Source organism: Mobula birostris, chromosome 6, assembly GCF_030028105.1.
Source record: "Mobula birostris isolate sMobBir1 chromosome 6, sMobBir1.hap1, whole genome shotgun sequence".
Lineage (NCBI taxonomy): Eukaryota > Metazoa > Chordata > Chondrichthyes > Myliobatiformes > Myliobatidae > Mobula > Mobula birostris.
The window spans coordinates 174,235,828-174,255,013 of NC_092375.1; the positions used below are offsets into that span (position 1 = coordinate 174,235,828).

A 19,186-nucleotide genomic window follows, 5' to 3' on the forward strand; every position below is an offset into this window, starting at 1 on the left:
AAGCTCTATTCGCTTTACACTTATGACTGAGTAGCCAAGTACAGCTCCAATGCCATATTTAAGTTTGCTGACGGGAACACTGTCGTTGGCTGAATCAAAGGTGGCGATGAATCAGCGTACAGGAGAGAGATTGAAAAACTGGCTGAGTGGTTCCATTAGAACAACCTCTTATTCAATGTCAGCAAGACTGAGCAGCTGATTATTGACCTCAAGAGGAGAAGACTGAAGATCCATGAGCCAGTCCTCATCAGGGGATCAGAGGTGGAGAGAGTCAGCGACTTTAAGTTCCTCGGTGTTATCATTTCAGAGGATCTGTCCTTGGTTCAGCACATAAGTGCAATTATGAAGAAACCACATCAGTACCACGTTAGAAGTTTGCGAAGATCTGGCATGATATCTGAAACTTTGACAAACTTCTATAGATATGTGGTGGAGAGTATATTTGACTGGCTGCTTCACAGCCCAAATGGAAACCCCAAAGCCCTTGAACAGAAAATCCTACAAAAAGTAATGGATACCGCCTAGTCCATCGCAGGCAAAGCCCTCCCCACTATTGAGAACATCTACATGGAGCATTGTTGCAGGAAAGCAGCATCCATCAACAGGGACCCTCTCCAGCCGCCCAGGTCATGCTCTCCTTTCACTGCTGCCATCAGGAAGAAGATGCAGGGGCCTCAGAACTTTCACCACCAGGTTCAGGAACAGTTACTACCCCTCAACCATCAGGCTCCTGAACCAGAGGGGATAACCTCACTCCACTTCACTTGCCCTATCACTGAACTGTTCCCACAACCTAGGGTGGGCTTACTTTCAAAGACTCTTCATGGCATGTTCTCAATATTTATTCCTTTTTTTTATTGTTTTGCATTTGCAGTTTGTTGTCTTTCGCACACTGGTTGTCCATTCTGTTGGGTGTGGTCTACTATTGATTCTAAAATGGTTTTTTGAGAATTCCCACCAGAAAATGAATCTCAGGGTTGTATATTGTGACACATACGTACTTTGATAAACTTACTTTGAACTTTGAAGACATCCATTCAATAAGTTAAACCAACTTATTTATCCAGTGTCCCTCAGTCTTGTGACAGAAGTGAATGATTTAACATCTTCCTGTATTAAATTCCATTCTTTGATCATTCTCACATTGCTTGAAGACTGTCAGGATTTTGTGTCGCCTGTGAACTTTGAACTTGCACCCTGAATATCCAGTAAGAGAGATGTGACTCTGAAACTGATCTCTGAGGAACATCAGAAAACCATGGAAACATTATGACCCTGGAGGGCGTGTCAGTCATGTCAATCCCTGTTGGAAAAAGAACCATATATGATTATCCACCACTACAAATTCACGTCTAGCACTCTTTTGGATAGTAAGTTCCAGACCCTTACTGCCCCCTGGGTGAAAATATGTTTTCTTATCTTCCCTTCCCAGCCTCCTATTGCATATTTTCTACCTACAGTACATCCACTTATTTTGATCCCTCAGCTAAGATAAATAGGTTGTTCCAAATCACTCTAACTAAATCCCTCATAATTTTATAAATCTCGGAAAAATCCCCCTAATGGCCTCTTCTTAAAGAAAACAACTTTTTCTCATAGCTAGAATGTTCTGGTCCTGACAGCATCCTCATAAATCCCCTCTGCAGTCTCTGCAGTGCATCAAGTCTTCCCGGTAATGTGGTGACTCAAACTATACAGTGGTCATCTCACAGCTGCCCCCACTCTGACAGTTTATTGACTATTCACTGTAACTCTTTGCCATTTAACCTTCAGCGAATTTAGTATTTAGTATCCACTCAGTATTTTTAATTGCATTTTTTATTTTATTGGTTGGACTATCATGCTGTTGTTTGGGCGTCTTTTGAAAGTTCCCTGTGTTACTGCACTAAACCGAACAACTGTTGAAAGGTCTCAACAGAGTGGGTGTGGAGAGGATGTCTTCTATGGTGGGGGAGTCTAGGAATTCAGAGGGGCGTCCATTCAGAATGGAGATGAGGGGGACTTTTCTTTGCCAGAGAGTGGTGAACTTGTGGAATTCATTGCCACAGGCGGCTGTGGAGGCCAAGTCATTGGGTACATTTAATGCAGAGGCTGTTAGATTCTTGATTAGTTAGGGCATGAAGGGATACTGGGAGAAGGTGGGAGTTTGGGGCTGAGAAGAAAGTAGATCAGCCATGATGAAATGGTGGAGCAGACTTGATGGGTAGATAGCTAAATTCTGCTCTTCAGTCTTACGATCATATGGTCTAAACAGCTCAATCTAGTTAGGCAACCAGGAATCCACAAATCTGCTCACAATGGAAATCTGGAATAAAAACAGTAAACGCTGGAAATACTAACAAATGTAAAGAGTGAAAAAAGAGCTAAGATCATCATCAGAACATTAGTGTTCTGCTATTTCTTCAATAATCTAGGACACACCTCTTCTGTTGACTTCCTACCTGTAGCCCTGACTCTAAGCACATTAATCCAATTGCACTGTTCTCTGGAAACACAGGATTGCAGAATTAACCTTGTATAGCAACAGTTGGACAGCTTTATGGTGTAACAAATCTTAATTCATGTGGAAATTGTATTTCTGTTCAAATGAAAAACTGTTTAGAATGGCTTTATTGGCAAAAAAAAATGCGCATTGAAAAGGTATCAGCCATTGACCAATATTATCAAACATGTTTTAGTACATTTAACTGTTCAATATCCCTTCAAAGAGAAAGACCTTCACTTCATCTGTGTTATACCTGTCAATTAACGGTAGGGGTCCGTGGGGTAAAAGAAGTTGGAAACCACTGTACTACAGCACCATCACTGCAGAAGGTTGAAACTATGCTGTGCTATTTCCAGAATGGGTGCAATGACACCTTCAGTGAAAAGTGGAGATTATCTGCGCAGTGGGAGAACATTTGGTGCATCTAAGCAATACTGGTAAATAAAAGAATCTTTCCAGCCTGTTCCAAATTTTCATTTCTTTGTCTAGTTAGCCCTGTCTCTTTTGCAACATGAAGCACTCATCCAATGTATGATGAGGGCATCTGCAATCTCTCTCTTAAACATTGTAAGCTCCAGGCCTCCACAGTCCTTGGGATGAAAAATTGTTCCTTTGCTCCTCTCAAAACCATCTTTCAGTTATCGACCGATAAGGAAAATAGCTTCTTTTGCCACTCTGAAGTAATTTTATACACCTCAATCAAATATTTATTTAGCTTTTGCTGATTCGGTGGAAACTATTTCTGCTCAGCCAGTTTTTCCTCATAGTAAAATTCTATGTCTTAGCAATGTCCCTTCTGTTCCCATCTATATTCTATTCTTCAATATAAATATTTTATAAGTATTCTATTTTATTGCCCTCTAGAATATTCCTTCTAGTTTTTACTCCCCCACTTTGTTATTCTGGCTTCTCCCTTCCTTTCTAGACCTGATGAAGGGCCTCAGCCAGAAACGTTGACTGCTTAGTCCTGTCCATAGGTGCTGCCTGATCCGCTGAGTTCCTCCAAAATGCTGAGTGTATTACTCTGGATTTCCAGCAACTGCAGAATCTCCTCTGTTTGAAATTCCCTTCTGACTTTCACAAGCTTTCTGAGAACTACACACGGGTGTAGTTATGTTGTAAACAGTTCGAGCATGAGTCTGTTCTTGTGTTATCTTCCTTAACCACCAGAGTATCCCGAATGCTTTCCTAACCACCTTACTTTTCTGTTCTGCTACCTTTAAGGGGCTATGAACAAGCACTTCAAGAATCCTTAGATATTTTCCGTACTTTCTGTTTCCTGTTATTTATGAATCTCCTTTTGTATGCTCCCCCTGCCCCCCGAATAAGATATTACCTAACTTCCCTCCAGATTGAGTTCCATTTTCAGCCTAGCCAATACTCTCCATTGATATTTTCTTGAATTCCTTCTTCGTTTGACTAACGTGAAGCACTTCTTTGAATAGAATACTTGCAATTGAAATTTGATGCAATTGAAATTTGCAAGCAAATTTTCATACGGCTTGATCACTTTTTAACCAACCACTCTCAATTGCACAGCAATGGTTCTGCCATGGAGAAGGTGAAGAGCACAAAATTACTTGGTGTGTACATATGGACGACCTGTCTTGGACCCACAGCATATCCTCATTAGTCAATAAGGCACAGCAGCGTCTGAGGAGATTGAGGTTTGCAAGGCCCCCGTCGTCATTCTAAAAGCTCTGCACAAGTGCACCATCGAGATTGTCCTGTCTGCCTGCATCATTGTGTGTTACAGAAGCTGCAAGGACTGCAAGACCTTACAGAGGATAGAAAAATCTGCTGAGAGGATCACCGGTGTCTCTCTCCATCCTATTAGTGATATTTTCCATGAGATGCTATACGAAGGGCCAGAAGCATTGTTGAAGATCCCTACCACCCATCACACAATCTCTTTGACCCACTACCATTAAGAAAGAAATAGAGGAGCATCAGGACTAGGATTGCCAGACTGGGTAATAGCTTCTTCGCTCGGGCTATGAGATACCCTGCCACCAGTAAGGTCTCGTTACTAGGACATTGAGCAGTTTACTGGTTACTAAACTGTTTACGGTTTACCTGTGCTGCACACTACATGCATTTGGAATTATATTGTCTTAACTTATTTGTGGTAGTATTTTGTTCTATGTGCTGTATGTGATGTATGTACAGTCAGATGGCAATAAACTTGAACGATCTTCCTACTTCTTTGGGGCATGGGTAGGGTGAAAGGGACACAGACAGGGTGAATTCACATATTCCCAGCGAAAGGGAGACAGATTTAAAGAGCATAGGTCTAAGATGAGAAATTATTTACTGCCTCTCACGCCACTGGCACTTAGGGCAACAATGAAGGTCCCCCATCTCTGTCCGTCCTTGGCCATCTTCTCTATTGTGTCCCAGGTGGGGTTCAGTGTCCTCATTTCTGCCTCTACTGTGCCAATGAGGTGCTGTCTTGATGTTGCGGTTGGCCTCACTTCTCCTTACATGCCCAATCCATCATCTTCAATGTTTTTATGATCGGTGGGGGAGTGTAGAAGTGCAATTAAAAAGGACCTGACGCAGAACTTCTTCATGCAGAGGGTGGTGAATACATGGAACAAACTGCCAAGTAGAGGGGGATAAAGAGGGGCAGCACAGTAGAATAGTGGTTAGCACAACACTTTACAATACCAGTGACGCAAGTTCAATTCCAGCCAATGCTTGTAAGGAGTTTGGACGTTCTCCCTGTGGATTTCCCCTGGGTGCTCCTGTTTCTTCCCACAGTAAAAAGGAACAAGGTTAATTGGTCATTGTAAATTGACCTGTGATTAGGCTAGGGTTAAATTGAGGTTTGCCAGATGGCACAGCTTGAATGGGACAGCAGGGCCTGCTCTGCACTGTATCTCAATAAATAAATTAATAAATTAATTAAATAACAACATTAAAATGATATTTCAGGAAGCACATTGAAGGGAAAGATCAAGAGGGATATTTACCTAACTCAGGCAAACCAGTTTAGCTTAAATAGGCACCTAGGTCTCCATGGACAAATTGTGTTGAAGAGCCTGTTCCATGCTGTATTAGTTTAATACAGCCCAAATGAAATTTCAAAGAAACAAATTAACAAACTGGAATGACTCAGGAATTGTGATCACTCCTGGTGAGGTAGATCGCCTGATTGTAATTCCATCTCTCGGTTGACTTGTCTGTGCAAATACAACCAACAATGGCATACAAGAACATAACGGAGGCTCAGGCGTGGACCTCCCAACTGGTTGTGCATTGGTTATGTAGTGCCAAGAACAGGAACCTGGCCCATGTGCATTCCATATCCTACAGGAGGGGTGTAGTCTCACCTAGCAATGCCACATTGAATCAGATTTTTCTTTTTAAGTTCATACTTTCTCTGAACCATTGACCTAAACTCCATAGTTTAATCATTACATATATAACCTCTCTTAATATATGGAAATATTTTCCTGAAGGGAAAATCTTGCCTGACAAATCTGTTGGAATTCTTTAAAGAAATAACACGCAGGATAGGCAAAGGAGATTTGGTGGACATTGTGTATTTGGATTTTCAGAAGACCTTTGACAAGGTGTCACAAATAAGGCTGATAACAATATAAGAACATATGGTATCAGAGGAAAGATTCTAGAATGGATAAAGGAATGGCTGATTGGCAGGAGGCAAAGAGTGGGAATAAAGGGAGGTTTTTCTGGTTGGCTGCTGGAGACTAGTGGTGTTCTACAGGGGTCTGTGTTGGAACCACTTCTTTTTACATTATGATTTGGATGATGGAATTGATGGCTTTGTGGTCAAGTTGAGGATGGTACCAAGATAAGTGGAAGGGCAGGTAGTGTTGAGGAAGCAGAGAGGCTACAGAAGTACTAGGAGAAGGGTCAAAGAAGTGGCAGATGGAATACAGTATATGGTGATACATTTTGGTAGAAGAAATAAAAGTGTAGACTATTTTCTAAATGGAGAAAAAATTTTAAAAACTCTGAGATGCAAAGGGATTTGGGGGTCCTTGTGCAGGATTCCTTAAAGGTTAATTTGCAGGTTGAGTCGGTGATGAGGATGACAAATGTGATGTTAGCATTCATTTCGCGAGGACTAGAGTATAAAAGCAAGGATATAATGTTGAGTCCTAATGAAACACCACTGAGGCCTCACTTGGAGTATAGTGAGCAGTGTGGGGTTCTTACTTAAGAAATGATGTGCTGACATTGGAGAGGGTCAAAGGAGGTTCACAAAAATAAGTCCAGGATTGAAAGGTTCATCATACGAGGATTGTTTGGTGGCTCTGGGCCTGCACTTACTTGAATTCAGAAGAATGAGGGAGTTCTCATTGAAACCTGTCGAATGTTGAAAGGCCTTTATAGAGTGGATGTTTTCTATGGTGGGGGAGTGTGGGACAAGAGGGCACAACCTCAGAAAAGAGGGATATCTATTTAGAGCAGAGAGGAGGAAGAATTTGTTTGGCCCGAGAATGGTGAATCTATGGAATTCTTTCCCACAGGCGACTGTGGAGACCAAGTCATTGTGTGCATTTAAAGCACGGGTTGATAGATTCTTGATAAGTCAGGGCATGAAGGGATATGGAGAGAAGGCATGAGACTGAGGCAGAGAGGGAAATGGATCTGCCATGGGTGAAATGAGAGAGCAGATTTGACAGGCCAAATGGCCTAATTCCACTCCTAAATCTTTTGGTGTTATTGTCTATGGAATAAAAAGTTGATGTTTTGGGCTGAGACCTTCCCTCAAGAATCCATACATGCTGCCTGGCCTGCTGAGTTCCTCCAGCATTTTGTGTGTGTGGCTTTGGATGTCCAGCATCTGCAGAATTTCTCATGTTTATAATACACAGAATGTTTCTTTGTTTCAAAGCAGAAATGAGCTCCCTATTTAATTGTGAAGTGCTGTGGTGTTAATGGCTGTGAAATAACTGCTAAGAATTCCCTGAAATATTTTTGGACGGTAGGTTGAGAGTTGCACAAATTGTGTATTCTAGCACTTCTCTGGTAGATTTTTATTACTGTTTTCAATACGACCAAAAAAGGACATATCTGAAGAAGTATTTTTAATCTTTACATGCCCCCACAAAATGTGAGCAAAAGGCAAAGTTAGTTCACTAAACTATTCCAAAGATATTACATGGCCAAAGTGCTAATGACATGGACACTTCAAATGGAAGATGATCTTTCAGTTAAATAGTTTAATAGAGAGAAATAATGCAAAGCCAATGATGCCTGTCTTTAGTTTAAATGCTAGCAACAAGGCTCAGTTTCCCCTCTGCCAGATGTTTTGTTTCACTTATATTTGGTCACTTTGTGATAATATCACAGTCGGTCCCCGATTCACAAGATTCATCTTATCTAAAGGAAATTAATTTTACGTTTTCTTTTAAAATGGAGTTGGAGGAAAAGAAGAGTTCAAGGTTTGAAGTACATTTAATGTGCACTGTCTTCAACCTTGAAATTCATCATCTTACAGTCAGCCACAGAAACAAAGAAGCCCAAAAGAACCCATTAAAAAAGACCACCAGATTACCAATGTGCAGAAAAAAAAAAAGGACAAATCGTGCGGACTAAAATTCATGAAAGTGAGTCCTCAGCCAAGAAGCCAGTTCATGCTGGAGCCGATCCAGGAGCCCGTTAGTTGCAGGCCAGAGCCTCAGTCCAGTGTAGAGATGAGTAAACCTTGTGGAGCAGTGAGCTGAAGAGCAGCCTATCCCTTCCCTTCCCCCAACACCCCAACCCTTTCGATCTGGCCCTGTGCTTAAATCAGCCAAACATTGTCTCTTTCCTCGCTCTTTGACCTGAGCCCCACTGCTTGGATTCAGCCCCAGTTCTGCCCCAGCAATGGTAAAACAATCAAGTTTTGTATTTTTTGAGAAAAGGATATGAAGTGGCTTAATTTCAAAATGTTTTTCTTGGTTCACTTTTGTTCTGGCCAGTTTTACACTTTTTTTTCCACAGAATTTTCAATTCATTATTAACAACAAAGTAAGACATGATATTTTAATTCCCTTCTGTAGGCATAATTGTTCCTCAGACCTGACACATTGACCTATTAGAAGATTCAGCTGAAACTAATTATCCTAACACACGCAAGTAATTTAGAGACAAATATTTATCTGAGTTGGTAACAAACTTTTGAGGGAATCTCTGAGATCTGGAGAGAGGGCCTTACCCATTTGTACAGATGTTAGAGAAAATGGAAAACTGTGTTGTTCAAAGTGGTGGTCTTACTTATGGATCGACTTAGAGGCCACATTGCACTTAACTGAATAATTAGTATCCACGAAACATCAGCATCATTCATGCTAACATATTAAATGTTTTGTGAAGAATTGGAAAACAACAGTGGCCTTGATTGATTTTCCAGGAACAACTGACTCATCTTAAAACTATCCTTGTAGGGATAGTGAACAGGTTATATTTCAATCGTATACTCAAGACTTTTCCCAAACAGAACTGCTGGTTGCAATTTTATCATTACATGCATCCATAGTCAAGCTGCTAACAAGCTTTGAGACCATCTTTGAGGTTTGCAAAGGTCATTGTACCAAACACTTGGCCCAACTTGTAAGGAGAACCCTAGTTAATTTAGAAGCTATCCTAAAAAATCTAAATGATTGCATTGGTTTTTAAAATAGACCTGGTTGGCATGGTGTCAGAACATGAACATTAGTAGAACAATATAACTTTACTCTTGTGAAGTATTAGATGGTAGGGTGCATTCTGATGTTAAATTGTTTTTATTAACAGTCAGAAACATTGACACATAATACAGTCCCCATAAAAAGAATCAAATACTTTTACCAGTTTTATTCAATTCTCTGTTCAATGGTAGAATGCATAAAATTGCAAGGAATATGCCTAGAATTACAATGTTCTGTTTAGACAAGGGCAGTCAAAAATCAGAATATGTATTTGTTTTTCATTTAGGTGAATACAATAGTTGCTAAATAATGTCTAAATTCACTTTAATAAACTGCAAGTCCCTTGCACTTTCATTACTAAATATGGAAAGTGAATTCTTACATTCTGCAGTAGAATATAAAAGTGGATAAGTCTCTGGGTCCTGACAGGATATTCCCTAGGACCTTAACGGAAGTTAGTGTGGAAATAGCAGGTGCTCTGACAGAAATATTTCAAATGTCATTAGAAACGGGGATGGTGCCGGAGGATTGACATATTGCTCATGTTGTTCCATTGTTTAAAAAGGGTTCTAAGAGTAAACCTAGCAATTATCAGCCTGTGAGTTTGACGTCAGTGGTGGGTAAATTGATAGAAAATATTCTTAGAGATGGTATATATAATTATCTAGATAGACAGGGTCTGATTAGGAACAGTCAACATGGATTTGTGCGTGGAAGGTCATGTTTGACAAATCTTATTGAATTTTTTGAAGAGGTTACTGGGAAAGTCAACGAGGGTAAAGTGGTGGATGTTGTCTATATGGACTTCAGTAAGGCCTTTGACAAGGTTCCACACGGAAGGTTAGTTAGGAAGGTTCAATCGTTAGGTATTAATATTGAAGTAGTAAAATGGATTCAGCAGTGGCTGGATGGGAGACACCAGGGAGTAGTGGTGGATAACCGTTCGTCAGATTGGAGGCTGGTGACTAGTGGTGTGCCTCAGGGATCTGTGCTGGGTCCAATGTTGTTTGTCATATACATTAATGATCTTGATGATGGAATAGTAAATTGGATTAGTAAGTATGCAGATGATACTAAGATAGGTGGAGTTGTAGATAATGAAGTAGGTTTTCAAAGCTTGCAGAGAGATTTAGGCCAGTTAGAAGAGTGGGCTGAAAGATGGCAGATGGAGTTTAATGCTGATAAATGTGAGGTGCTACATTTTGGTAGGACTAATCAAAATAGGACATACATGGTAAATGGTAGGGCATTGAAGAATGCTGTAGGGCAGAGGGATCTAGGAATAATGGTGCATGGTTCCCTGAAGGTGGTATCTCATGTGGATAGGGTGGCGAAGAAAGCTTTTGGTATGCTGGCCTTTATAAATCAGAGCATTGAGTATAGGAGTTGGTGTGTAATGTTGAAATTGTACAAAGCATTGGTAAGGCCAAATTTGGAGAATTGTGTACAGTTCTGGTCATCAAATTATAGGAAAGATGTCAACAAAATAGAGAGAGTACAGAGAAGATTTACTAGAATGTTACCTGGGTTTCATCGCCTAAGTTTCAGAGAAAGGTTGAACAAGTTGGGTCTTTATTCTTTGGAGCATAGAAGGTTGAGGGAGGACTTGATAGAGGTATTTAAAATTATGAGAGGGATAGATAGAGCTGATGTGGATAGGCTTTTTCCAATGAGAATGGGGGTGATTCAAACAAGAAGACATGAGTCGAGAGTTAGGGGGCAAAAGTTTAGGGGTAGCATGAGGAGGTACTTCTTTACTCAGAGAGTGGTAGCTGTGTGGAACGAGCTTCCAGCAGAAGTGGTTGAGGCAGGTTCGATGTTGTCATTTAAAGTTAAATTGGATAGATATATGGACAGGAAAGGAATGGAGGGTTATGGGCTGAGTGCAGGTCGGTGGGACTAGGTGAGAGTAAACGTTTGGCACGGACTAGAAGGGCCGAGATGGCCTGCTTCCGTGCTGTAATTGTTATATGGTTATGGTTATTTTTGTACTAAAATGAGGTGTGTTGGAGAAATTTGGAATAGAAACATTAATCGGCGACTTAGTGAAGTTTACAGGAAGGTGAATAGATAGAAAAATGTATTCTTCTAGCAGTTGGCCAATAACATAGATTATTAGGCCTAGAGGGGAGCATTTCAAAGATTCAAAGTACATTTATTATCAAACTATAAATGCAGCATATGAACAGAAATCTTTGTCTTCTGTATGGACAGCCACAAAACAATGAACCATGGAATCAACCCATTCAAAGAAAAAAACATCAAACCTATCTCCCCACACGCAAAAAAAAATTGCACAAATGGGAACAACAAAGAGCGAGAAAACAGTGTATAAAACCCAAAATCAAAAGGCATATTTCCATTCAGCTTAGTGTTCATTATCTGCAAGCCACCATTCATATCTCTGAAAGTTTACCCCTCTATCTGAAAAAGAGACTGATTTTATCAGGAAGATAGATGGCTCTTAAAAATGAAAAACTTAGTAGGTGACAGACAAAGAGCAAGGGTAGAGGACTCTTCTTTCAAAGAGCTAGCATTGGCATGACACACTGTATGGATTCCTTCAGGTTCTCTCATTTTTTTGGAAACTCCTTAAGATTAGCTTGTTTCAGCTCAGCTGAGGAATGGGACAATAGAATGGGAATGGCTCTGCAAGACTGGTATGGACTCATATTCTACTGTTCACTGATTCTGTGATTCAGTGTCGGTCAGGACCGAGCCAGTTAAGGTGTTAATCAAGTCAACCGCCCATGATTGGAAAGTTTTGCCTTGTCCACACCGTACTAATGGCTTACCTTAACTTTCTTCTGCACTCTAAATGCGATGCCATACCTTTTTACTAAAATATTGTTCAGCTGCATCAAATGAGCCCTCCCCTTGAACTGTTCCATGTATGGTCCCATCAGTAAGGCCACTCCTATAGTGTGTCCTTGCCGTTCATGACTGTGCCTGCAGCAGTTCACATTCCAAGGCATGGTTTGAGAGCAAGCATCACGTTATTGCTGCTCATGGATGCTGCCTATTTCAGGTCTGTTCTTGGGCTCTCAGGTAGTTGCTGTACCATCCTGCCTAAGGAGGGTGGCCCTGCTGTGATGGTGAGGTATTGGCCCGAATTGAAGGGGCACTGTGTGTGGACCCATGTCTTATTGGTGCATTTGGTGCATGGCCTTCAAGCAATTTATAGTGCATGATTTTCAAAGTGCCCTACACTTTTCAATCAGGACTACCATATGTGTGCATTTAAAATCTGCAAGTAGTCATGCTGTAATCATACAAGATGCTTTAAATACTTGGGAACTCTAAGTTAGAAGGAAATGAACAGGTCACACAATGGTGCAGGTGGTCAAACCTCTGCCTTACAGATCTATCCTGAGTTATGGTGCTGTCTGGGTGGAGTTTTTCCATTGTCACTGTGATTGTGTGGGTTTCTGGGTGCTTCAACTTTCTCGCAAACCCCAAAGGTGTGCTGGTTGGTAGGTTAATTACCCCCTCCCAGCATACAGTAGGTTTGTGGTAGTAATGGAAAGGAGTTACTGGCAAAAGGTTACCGGAAAAAATTCTGGGGGAAAGAGATGGTGCTGTCAGCCAATATGGACTCATGCAACGAATAGCTTCCATGGAATATGGACACATGGAAACATTGTACCAGAAGAAAACTTTTGAAAAGAAACTTCAGGTTAATACATGAACCATCCGCAGTTGAGCAACACAAACAAAATTCTGGAGAAACCCAGCAGGTCAGGCAGCATCTATGGAGGGAAATGAGCAGTTGACGTTTCAGGCTGACACTGTTCATGAGGACCATCAGGCCTGAAGCATTGACTGTTTGTGTCCCTCCTGGCCTGCTGAGTTCTTCCAGCATTTTGTGTGTGTTGCTCAAGATGGCCAACACTTGCAGAATCTCTGAACCATCTGAACGTGTGTGGTACTTTCACTCTGCAGGTCTTCAACATTTGATATCTAACTTACGGCCGCAAGTTGAGAGAAGCATGAGGGATACAGGAATAAATAAGGAAACTGCAGGCCTGGAGGAATATCTTCTGTTGTCACTAAACCAGTCACAACAATCCTTAATATTGTTTGTAATTGATCTAAAGCAGTTGTAATAGTTCAAATATTGGCCTTCTCACAACATGCATCTGTGTTTTGATCCCACATGTGAAGATCTGGGTGCTTTAATATCTTAAAGTACTATGCAAGTACAAGTTATACTGGTAATAGCTGGAGTTTTCATAGTTTCACATTATGAAAATACAGTAAATGAAGATTTCTCAACTTCTATTCACTTCCAAATCTGGGTCTTCCCCCCTTGCCCCTGTATTTGGAGTATACATGTACATACAATTGAATGAGGAGAAACTTCTTCACTCAGAGGGTCGTGAGAGTGTGGAATTAGCTGCCAGCTCAAGTGGTGCATGTGAACTCAACTTCAATGTTTAAGAGAAGTTTGGATAGGTACATGGATGGTAGGGGTATGGAGACTATGGTCCGGGTGCGGGTCGATGGGAATAGACAATTTAAATGGTTCAGCATGGACTTGATGGGATGAAGGGCCTGTTTCTGTGCAGTACTTTTCTATGACTCTATGATGCATTATGCCAGTTTAAGATTATGGTGAGATTGGGCATGTTCCGAAAGAACTGAATTGAATTTAAATTTAATTGAATTGACTTTATTTCTTACGTTCTTCACATACGTGAGGAGTAAAGATCTTTACGTTATGTCTCCATCTAAATGTGCAATGTGCAAGTTATAGTAATTTATAATAAACAGTATGTACAACAGGACAGTCAATATAACATAGAAATACAATTGTGTCAGTGTAAATTAATGTCTGATTGCCTGGTGGAAGAAGCTGTCCCGGAGCCTGTGGTCTTGGCTTTAATGCTGTGGTACCGTTTCCCGGATGGTAGCAGCTGGAACAGCTTGTGGCTGGGGTGACTCGGGTCCCCAATGATCCTTCAGGCCCTTTTTATGTGTTATCTGTTAAAATTTCCTCATATTTCCATTTTAAATCAGCACATATTGCTAGAGTTTGAAATGGTGTTTTTAATCAGATTGCTATTGTCGCCAACCCTTGTCCCTTTAAACATGTAAAAACATGTACCTTCCTGACTGAGGTAGCAAGTTTTGAAGTGTATTTCTTTGGGTAGGTTGCTCGCTTCCCATGCAAGAAATCTTGTCTCGGCTTCTATTCAACACACACAAGCTGCTGGAGGAACTCAGCAAGCAGAGCAGGCCAGACAGTCCTGATGAAGGGCCTAGGCCCTTGTATGGACAAGAGTCCCTACTCTTGTTTACATCTGCTGATCTTTCTCTTGCTTGTGATCAGCTTCTGTTCGTTAGATTTTCAGTTTTGGAGGATGGAGTTGGAATCAAATCCATGGAAAGTACACTCATTAATTGACTTTTCATCATGGTTTTACACACAATAGTTTTACAAAAGCAATCAGCATTTCAGAAGTTATATTTTTTTTAAAGATAATTGAGTAAAATTTTTTGAATGTGATAAAATGTTAATCAAAATTCCTTAAAATTTTAATGAATACTGGTGTGAACTGATTACTTGGTATAGCTGCTTGAGGATCGTGGTCTCTTTAAACCAACCAGATGCTGAAAACAGTCTCAGTCGTGGTCGAGGAGGGTTTTGACCTGAATTGTCAGCTGTTCCTTCATTACACAGATGTTGCTCAGCCCACTGAATTTCTCTAGCAGATTGTTTGTTCTTGCAGAAATACATTTTTTTCTCCTTGTCTTCACTTAAAATAAATAAATTTGGATAGCATTAATTATTTCATATAAATAAGAAGATGGTAACTTAGAAACTTAAAGCAAAGTTCAAATATGATGCTGCAAGAGACCATAAGACATTGGAGCAGAATTAGGCAAGTCAACATGTTCCACCATTCCATCATGGCTGATCTACTTACCCTCGCAATCCCATTCTCCTGCCTTCTTTGTGTAATCTTTGACACCCTGACTAATCAAGAGGTGTCAAACGCTTCTTTAAATATACCCAATGCCTTGACCTCCACAACAGTCTGTGGCAATGAATTCCACAGACTCACCATCTCTGGCTAAATAAATTCCTCTTCAATGAACATCCCTCGAGGCTGAGGCTGTGCCCTCTGCTCCTAGACTCTCCCACTATAGGAAATAACCTGTTCACAACCATTCTCTGTCGGCCCTTTAATATTCAGTAGGTTTCAGTGAGATCTCCCTTATTATTCTAAACTCCAGTTTAGTACAGGCCCAGAGCCATCAAACGCTTCTCGTACATTTACACTTTCATTCCCAGAATCATTATCATGAACCTCCACCAGATCCTCTCCAATGCCAAGTGTGACCAGACCAATGCCTTATAAAGCCTCACCATTAACTCCTTGCTTTTATATTCAAGTCCTTTCAAAATCAATGCTAAAATCATTTGCCTTCCTTACCACCAACTCAACCTGTAAATTAACCTTTAGGAAATCCTGCACAAGGACTCTCAAGTCCCTTTAAGCCTCTGATTTTTGAATTTTCTCGCCATTTTGAAAAGTCTACTCCTTTATTCCTTCTACCAAAGTGCATGGTCATACACTTCATGACATTGTACTCCATTTGCCAGTTTTTGCCCATTCTCCTAATCTGTCTAAATCCTTCTGTAGACTTCTTGCTTCGTCAACACTGCCTCCACCTAGCTTCCTATTGTCCGTGAACTTGGCCACAAAGTCGTCAATTCCATTATCCATATCAGTTACATATAAAGTGAAAAGAAGCGGTCCCAACACCAATCCCTGGAGAACACCATTAGTCACCAGCAGCCAACCAGAAAATTTATTTACATATTTATTTACTTCGAGATCCAGCATGGAATGATTTTACAGCCTGTTGAGCCACGCTGCTCAGCAACTCCTGACAACCCCGATTTAACCCTTGCCTAATCAATGGACAATTTACAATGACCAATTAACCTATTAAATAGTCCATCTTTGGACAGTGGGAGAAAACCGGGGCAGGTTCCACAGGGAGGACGTATAGACTCTTTACAGAAGACGCCAGCATTGAACTCTGAACTCCGATGCCCTGAGCTGCATAGTGTTGCACTAAAGCCCCCCTTGATTCCCAATCTCTTACTGTCGGCCAATCTTCTGTTAATGCTAGTACCTTTCCCGTGATACCATGGGCTCTTATCTTCTTACGCAGCCTCCTGTGCAATACCTTGTCAAAGGCCTTCAGAAGATCCAAGTAAGAGGTTTAACACTATCCTGCTAGAAGGCAGGTCTATACAAATACTGAGTCTTTGAAACGCAGTCGGGAATAGAACCTAAAAGCCAAGCAGTAGTTGCTTATAGCTGTGCTCGTGAATAAAATTTGGCAACAACATTCACCCAAGGTGAATGCAATCTATTATTAAGGATTCCCACCACCCAGGACATGCCCTGTTCTCGTTGCTGCCATCAAGAAGGAGGTACAGAAGCCTGAAGGCACACACACAGTGATTCAGGAACAGTTTCTTCCCCTCTGCCATCCAATTTCTAAATGGATATTAAACCCATGAACACTACCTCACTCCTTTTTTTAAATTTCTGTTTTAGTACTACTTATTTTAACTTAACTATTTAATATACATATATATACTTACTGTAATTCAGGTTTTTGTCTACATTGGTCATCGTACTGCTGCCACAAAGTGAACAAAGCTCACGACACATGCTGATGATATTAAATCTGATTCTGATTCTAAGTTGGCCTTTTCTTTAACAATATACTTAAATGCGTTGTAACATGCAGCACCATAAAAGACTCATTTGTGACTTACTTTAATAGCTTACCTTTGTTATTTTCTTTTAGTTGAAGCCACCATTAAAAAGAAACCGACTCCCAAAACTCCTCCCAAACCAGGTAAGATGTTTCATTTCAAGGAGCAAGTTTATCTTTGTCTTCTTTTACTTTTTGCCAAACTGTCATTTGGCATACTGTTCATTCTCAGACTAAGTTGAGATTTTGCAACCTTGTATAATTCAAAATCTTACCCTTACATCTTCCTCCCTTTCTCTGGTCTCTTCCAGTGCACTAGCAAAGGTACACACGCCTAACGAAAAACAAGATTGCTAATTTCCATGTGTTTGCAGTTGTGGAAAATTGACTTGAACTTATCCCAGCTGGATAATAATTTATGATTGATTAAACAAGCAACATACATTTTACAAACTATTTCCTACTTAGTTATCAGTTTAATAAAATATGCTTGATCAGCTGTAGTGTTCTGGAGTATTGGTTCACTAAATCTACCATTAGTTTTTGAACTTCAGGGACTTAGGCCTGAATGTTCATAAGGAAATCTCTTGTGGCTACAAGATAATTAGCTTTTAACACTGGTATGTGGGCAAGTCATGAAATAATTCTGCTTTTTTTTCCCTCATTAATGAACTTAATCTCCTTTTTTATAGTTAATGATCTTAATGAATAGTCAAAGGAAAGGGACAGCTTACTTTGTTATTTTGTTCTTTCATTGGACTTCCATGGCCCTGGCTAAGCAGGCATTTTTTGGTCCAATCTTCAAACTGGAGTTAAAATAAAGATAACATAAAGTTTGGACTAAAAATAGAAATGTGGAGCATGTTATTCACTGCCTTAAGGAGTAAGAATATGGGAGATTCAATGAAATCATTGCTTTTTAGATACATTTCTAACAATGTCACATGAAGGCAAAAAGATATGCTTTTTAGGACTAACCCTTCTGAGGAATACTTCCATTTTATTCCAAATATTCAATTTGATTCTCCTATTTTCTGATGTTTGATATTTCCTATTGATCCTTTGTTGCTCTAAGAAGATATTGAATATAAGAACATGAACTGGAGCTGTAGTCATTAGAGCACTATTGGAGCATTGGGCCCCTAGCTAGACCATTCAATTAGATCATCCTTCACCTTTTACCTTGGGGCCTTTCCTGCACTAACCATATTGTGGGTTATCTTTTCTGAAAATGGTGTGGCAGAACTGTTGGATTTTCTAGCCCCTTCAGAGGGCAATTAGCTACAATGGTGTGGGATTTTAGTCACATAAAGTCAAGGTAATTACATCTATGTAAAAATAAAAACTTTCAGATGTAGTCTGTTATCATTGCTACTATCAATTGACCTCACCTGGTGTCTCAGGGTTGGGTGTGTCTGCACCCGCACCATCAAACCCCCACACTCCTTCTCTGCCACCTGTCCTACACCCCTACCGTGCTGCTCCTCGCCACTCCCAACATCTTTTGCTCACATCAGATTTACAAACTCACTCTTCACTCCATGTTGACAAATACAGTACTGTGCAAAAGTCTTAGGCACCCTAGCTATGTATATGTGCCTACGACTTTTGCACAGTACTGTAACATTTGTTTGCAAAATCATATTGTAATATGTTTTTCATGTGATCTTGGCTAATAAATTTATTATGTGAAATTGCTTCAGCTGCAAATGAAGCCATATAATGATGTTTACTTTACCAGAATATTGATTAAAAGACAAATGCTGAGTTGTGCTGTATTAGATGAAAAAGAAGTACAAAAAAAAAGCTGAAAAAGCTCGTCTTACCTGTAAATTTTCGAGGGCAATGTGTTTATCCTAAGCTTGTTTAACCATTTGAAGTCTAATGAAATATTCAGGATCAGGCTCACTGATATAGACTAGCATGCAGGTTGAAGTCACTAACCTTTTCCTTTCTCTTTTGCACTTTGTTGCAGAGTTTTTTTTAAGCTGAGGACAGTTTATAATAAATTCAAATAGTTTTTCTTAGTATTGCATTATTTTCACCCGACAGGAGGATTAGATTAGATTATGAAGACACGTAGTCCTCTTTTATTGTCATTTAGTAATGTATGCATTAAGAAATGATACGTTATTTCCTCCGGTGTGATATCACAAAACACAGGACAGACCAAGACTGAAAAAACTAACTAAACCACATAATTATGACATATAGTTACAACAGTGGAACAATACCATAACTTGATGAAGAAGTCCATGAGCACAGTAAAGTTCAAAGTTTCTCAATTGTCCCACACCTCACGCAGATGGGA

At 40.2% G+C, this 19,186-nt stretch overlaps 1 protein-coding gene across 2 annotated transcripts in view; it reads left to right on the top strand.

Annotated features, from left to right (window-relative positions):
- Nucleotides 1-19,186, top strand: part of LOC140199600 (myosin light chain kinase, smooth muscle-like) — a 356,925-nt gene that overhangs the window by 256,420 nt on the left and 81,319 nt on the right. For both annotated transcript variants that reach the window (XM_072261938.1, XM_072261940.1), the window contains exon 19: nucleotides 16,969-17,019. In XM_072261938.1, the coding sequence (XP_072118039.1) occupies nucleotides 16,969-17,019 (51 nt within the window). The remainder of the gene's footprint in view (nucleotides 1-16,968; nucleotides 17,020-19,186) is intronic.